This window comes from Cydia splendana, chromosome 3, assembly GCF_910591565.1.
Source record: "Cydia splendana chromosome 3, ilCydSple1.2, whole genome shotgun sequence".
NCBI classification, from domain to species: domain Eukaryota; kingdom Metazoa; phylum Arthropoda; class Insecta; order Lepidoptera; family Tortricidae; genus Cydia; species Cydia splendana.
This window is the reverse complement of record NC_085962.1, coordinates 22,810,166-22,815,771: the sequence shown is the minus strand read 5'-3', so window position 1 is coordinate 22,815,771 and position 5,606 is coordinate 22,810,166. Positions and strand designations below refer to the sequence as shown.

The 5,606-nt window shown below is 35.0% G+C and overlaps 2 protein-coding genes across 2 annotated transcripts; both read left to right on the top strand.

The window, feature by feature from the left end:
• The first annotated feature begins 2,487 nt into the window (after positions 1 to 2,487).
• Positions 2,488 to 3,200, top strand: LOC134806904 (vacuolar ATPase assembly integral membrane protein VMA21 homolog). Its single transcript, XM_063780327.1, has 2 exons — positions 2,488 to 2,642; positions 2,716 to 3,200. Exons 1-2 carry the CDS (start codon positions 2,622 to 2,624, stop codon positions 2,968 to 2,970), a joined length of 276 nt encoding a protein of 91 aa, XP_063636397.1. The 5' UTR covers positions 2,488 to 2,621; the 3' UTR covers positions 2,971 to 3,200.
• LOC134806869 (piRNA biogenesis protein EXD1-like) lies at positions 3,013 to 4,829 on the top strand. The gene is made up of 3 exons (XM_063780281.1): positions 3,013 to 3,600; positions 4,116 to 4,232; positions 4,533 to 4,829. Exons 1-3 carry the CDS (start codon positions 3,013 to 3,015, stop codon positions 4,773 to 4,775), a joined length of 948 nt encoding a protein of 315 aa, XP_063636351.1. The 3' UTR covers positions 4,776 to 4,829.
• The last annotated feature ends 777 nt before the right edge of the window (positions 4,830 to 5,606 follow it).

The following is a 5,606-nucleotide window of genomic DNA, read 5'->3' as shown; positions in this document are numbered from 1 at the left end:
ATATAAACCTATAACATATTGTTCAGAATATATAAATTCAATTAGTATAATTTTGAATGGCATAACGTGCAATAAGTATAACGTGCGATACGTATAACAATGAATTCTATAATTTTATAATGTATAATGAACTTTACATATAATATCGTTTATGATAAGTATAAAAAGGTATAACGTTGAAATAATATAATATACAAAACAAATACAACGCAATAAACCTAACCTTTTATTTTTCTGGGGGGTAAGAATTCTAACCTAACCTAATACTTTTCTAGTAGCAGTTTCTTTCTCTGAGAGGTCACAGTTCTAACCTAACCTAACCTACTTTAATGGTAGCAGTTTTTTCTGTGGGGGGTCACAGTTCTAACCTAACCTAACCTATTTTTATGGTAGTAGTTTATTTTTCTGTGGGGTAACAGTTCTAACCTAACCTAACCTATTTTTATGGTAGTAGTTTCTTTATCTGTGGGGTTACAGTTCTAACCTAACCTAACCTATTTTTATGGTACTAGTTTCTTTATCTGTGGGGTTACAGTTCTGACCTAACCTAACCTACTTTTCTGGTAGCAGTTTCTTTCTCTGAGGGGTCACAGTTCTAACCTAACCTAACCTACTTTTCTGGTAGCAGGTTCTTTCTCTGAGGGGTCACAGTTCTAACCTAACCTAACCTATTTTTATGGTAGTAGTTTCTTTATCTGTGGGGTTACAGTTCTAACCTAACCTAACCTATTTTTATGGTACTAGTTTCTTTATCTGTGGGGTTACAGTTCTAACCTAACCTAACCTACTTTTCTGGTAGCAGTTTCTTTCTCTGAGGGGTCACAGTTCTAACCTAACCTAACCTACTTTTCTGGTAGCAGGTTCTTTCTCTGAGGGGTCACAGTTCTAACCTAACCTAACCTACTTTTCTGGTAGCAGTTTCTTTTTCTGGGGAGTCACAGTTCTAACCTAACCTACTTTTATAGTAGCAGTTTCTTTCTCTGAGGGGTCACAGTTTTAACCTAACCTAACCTACTTTTCTGGTAGCAGTTTTTTTTTCTGGGGAGTCACAGTTCTAACCTAACCTACTTTTCTGGTAGCAGTTTCTTATTCTAGGGAGTCACAGTTCTAACCTAACGAAACCTACTTTTCTGGTAGCAGTTTCTTTCTCTGAGGGGTCACAGTTCTAACCTAACCTAACCTACTTTTCTGGTAGCAGTTTCTTTTTCTGGGGAGTCACAGTTCTAACCTAACCTAACCTAGTTTTATGGTAGCGGTTTTTTTTTCTGGGGAGTCACAGTTCTAACCTAACCTACTTTTCTGACAGTAATTAGTTTCAATGACCTATGAAATACTGAGCTATCCAAATAATTTTACTGATGTTTTGTTCAGATACTAATATGAGATGTTATTCATTATTTTAATTTAAGTATATGCATAATGAATGTTATATTAAATGTAATTAATTTATTTGTATGTTATACCAAACAGCGGTATGTATATTGTATGTTATATTATTTTTATGTTATACTTATTGAAAATATAGATTTAGTGCATTATACATAAGATTAGTATACGTTTTGAACGTTTGTAAACTGAAATTATACCAAATGTTCGTATTCATTATGATACGCACCCATTTATACGTCATAATTTCATAGAATTTTCAGGTAATTTCGTCATTATATTTTATATAACGAAATCGTTTGATTCCGAAAAGTCGGCGAAATTAAACGTTTCGTTTTTAGGGTTCCGTACCCAAAGGGTAAAACGGGACCCTATTACTAAGACTCCGCTGTCCGTCCGTCCGTCTGTCACCAGGCTGTATCTCGTGATCTGTGATAGCTAGACAGCTGAAATTTTCACAGATGATGTATTTCTGTTGCCGCTATAACAACAAATATTAAAAACAGAATAAAATAAAGATTTAAGTGGGGCTCCCATACAACAAACGTGATTTTTGACCGAAGTTAAGCAACGTCGGGCGGGGTTAGTACTTGGATGGGTGACCGTTTTTATAGATAATGGTACGGAACCCTTCGTGTGCGAGTCCGACTTTCAGTTGCCCGGTTTTTTTAAATAAAAATGACTAAAAATGTAATATTTGACGTTTTTTAAGTACTTACCAAATCTTGACATCCGCATCCGCATCCGCGGATGTGAGGCTTTAAATATCCGCATCCGCATCCGCGGATGTCAAAAAATCTGCATCCGCAACATCCCTGCGGCGGACTACAGCGGTGGGCGGGGCTTGCAGGATTTGTAGAACCCAAGAGGCATCCTACTTGGTGTTGTAGGACGGCACGTAGTCCGCGACCCCCATACACAATCCCACTCATGAGGCGGACTACGTGGCGGACTACAAGGTAGGAGTGTGAATGGGGGGCTTAATAAATAAACACTATGTCTATGGTCTAAAATCTGAAAACAAAAACTTGTACAGGGCAATATTTTGACGTTTAAATCAGTGACTCGAACACAATATTCATTGATTTTCATTTGTGTCAAATTGTACGCTGTCAACATCATAGTCATTCTTTTTTACGATTTTATCGGTGAAATCGCTTTGGCATTGATGAGACCAAGATTCTCGAAAGTGCTTGTTAATTTTTCGTTCTTTTATTTATTTTCCGTTTCTTAACATGATTGAAGGTCGCGCCAATGTAAGTTATAGTAGTTATTATAGAATTGTTTTAAGTGATTTATTTTATACCCACATAACCTGTTTTATTTCAGGAATTACCCGACTTTCAAGTCTTTCAAACAGTAGTAAAATACTGTTTGGTCATTATAATCGTACCGGTTATTTCATTCTTCACTGCTAAGATAGTACTTTTCGATAGCCTTTTGCGATTGGATATAACTACGAGCAGCGTATACTCCGCCGTTGTGGCCGTCCTTGTACTGCATGTGACTCTGGGTCTCTACATTTACAAAGCTTATGGTACAGCGGATATCGCACCGCCTGCGAAACCAGTGAAGAAGGATTAAACACTTACCTTATTTATTCTACTTGCATATCAAAAACTCAAAATGGACAGTCTGTACATGAAAGGGGAATTACTACAAGTTACAACTAAGAACTGTGAAGTGTATGAAGGTCATTTCTACAGTATTACCAGTGATAAGTCTAAAATTTCTCTTTATAATGTTAAAGAGCTACCACAAGGAAATGAAAGTGAAGGTATTACACATTACTATAATTCTGAAGTGACTAACATTGTGAAACTTCAGAAACCTGACATTCAGAAGCACCTAAAGATCTCAGAGAAGGAATGTGAATTGATTGTTAATATTGCAAAGAAGTATATCTTTATCAATCAAGTGGATAACAGTTTCCATGAAGCTTTGGAAGACTTAAATCAGTACAGTTATGTGAGTGTGAGCTCTGATGGTTCAGCAATGGGTCGTAAATGCAAAATGCCATTTCTGGTAATGGCTACTCCTCAGCAGATTTACATCTTTGATATTCAAGTGATGCAGTATCATGCATTTGAGGCTGGTTTACAGAAGCTCCTGGAAAGTGAATTTCCAAAGAAAATTGTGCATGATTGCAGGAAACTGTCTGACTGCCTATATCATAAGCATAATGTGAAGTTGTCTTCAGTCTTTGACACTCAGGTGAGTGTACAAGAATACAAACATTATAAGTACAGTTGTGTAAAAGTTGTTTTTTTATTGCATTACAACTTACTTTCAGCATACCCATTCTACTGATATGTTTACATCCCAAAATAATAGAGTCAAAGGGCCTGTTCATAAATTACGTCATCTAGTTTTGACGATTTTTGACCCCCCCCCCCCCCTAAAATCATCCAAAAATACTTGTATTAGTTGCATCTCTATGACAAAAATATCATTTATGGTAAATATGGTAAATGATGACGATGGAATTTCCTTTTAGACAGTTGTTCCTTTTGCTTCAGATTTATTTAATGGAATACCTCTCTAAACCCTAAAAAAACATAACTTATGGGTAAAACAGCCAATTGCAGATAAAAATTAAATGAGAGATAATAAGGACCAACTGTGCAAAAGGAAATTCCATCTTCATGATTTGCAGTATAATTGAGCGTAGACCATGGATTATTATGTCTTACTAGTAATGTGCTCTTACTCTCTCTCCCATTTTTCAGGTTGGTGACCTCATAATCCAGAGAAATAAACAAGGCCGCTTGCCTGACACAGTGAAATCTTTGTCAGAATGTCTCAACACTTATCTCGGCCTGCAATTAAACGCCATTGAAGAGAAGGTAAGGTTGGTGATGAAAACTGTAATTGAGTTTTCTTCAACCATAAATTTTCAGTAACAGAAGTGTGTCAAGGAAACCCTATTGAAGCAAACCTCCACTGTCTATTTGTCCATATTTCAAGAACTGTATATTCCAATAGATAAGAGACTCCTAGAAATGTTTAGTTTGTGTTACTGTTGCCACTGTATAACAAACTCCGGTGTTTTAAGAAAGAAAACCATACTGAATAGTAAAATGTGATTTAGATTTAAAGAAACTAATGACTGATACCTAATATTGATGATTTTTTTAAATTTGCAGCTTGACATTCTGCAGTGCACCGTTCGTCCATTATCTGCCACTATTAAAGACACCCTTGCTAAGAATGTAGCCTTTAAGCACCGTCTATCAGAAATAATCAACGAAGAAATGATGTTACCATTCGTGAGGGGAGTGGAATGCTTTGTGGAGAACCTGCGCTCCAGCGATGACTTCAAAGCTTGGGAACTGTGTGGCAAGCATCACCAACTACCAAAGGATTTTAAGAGTGCAATTGAGTATTAATTTTACTTTAAGAACAACACATTCCTGTGAAAATAAAATGTAGTTGTAGGCCTACTTTTTTGTTTTTCCTACACCTTTGATCCTTACCGTTTTTATTTGCATTTTAACAAAGAACATGTCTGAATTTTAAATTAAGTGCTTTACTAGTTTTCTGCCTTGTGTAGTAAAAATTAAATGTTAAAAATAAGGCATATGGACTTAGTAGTAATGGACCATAATTATGATATACCTAATACACAATAGCTTGATGTATCTGTGATTGCTGGACGCATGTGTGATTAGCTTCCTATCTACAAATTAATATTTTTGCATTTTGTAACTGCCACAGAAATACTTAAAGTATGCAGATATCATATATCATTATCTTAAAATATAGTCTTAATATATTCTTGCAGTAAACTTTTCTTAATGTGTAATGTTAGGAATAGGATATCATTATTATACTATAATATAATCTACATAAGGCATAAGGATACCATGTTTAGTACTTGATGTGGCACTAGAGTGTAAGATTTAGATCCTATTTTATGAGATGGTTTACACGACATGAGTGATTATAAGGAGTTTGGATATTAACGGAATTGTGTCCATAATTTCAGGCAAAAAGCTTATGTGAAACGTTAAGGCGGCTTAATAAATACAATGCTTAAATTGTTATATTATTTTATTCATAAAAATAATTGTTAATTTGTAAATAATTACTTAATAATCTTATTATTATAAATATTATAATATTTTTCAAACTGGAAAGATACGATGATAGATGTCAATTCAATACAATTTTGCGACATTTGGCATTTTTTTAGGTTATAAATTGTATGGAGATAACAT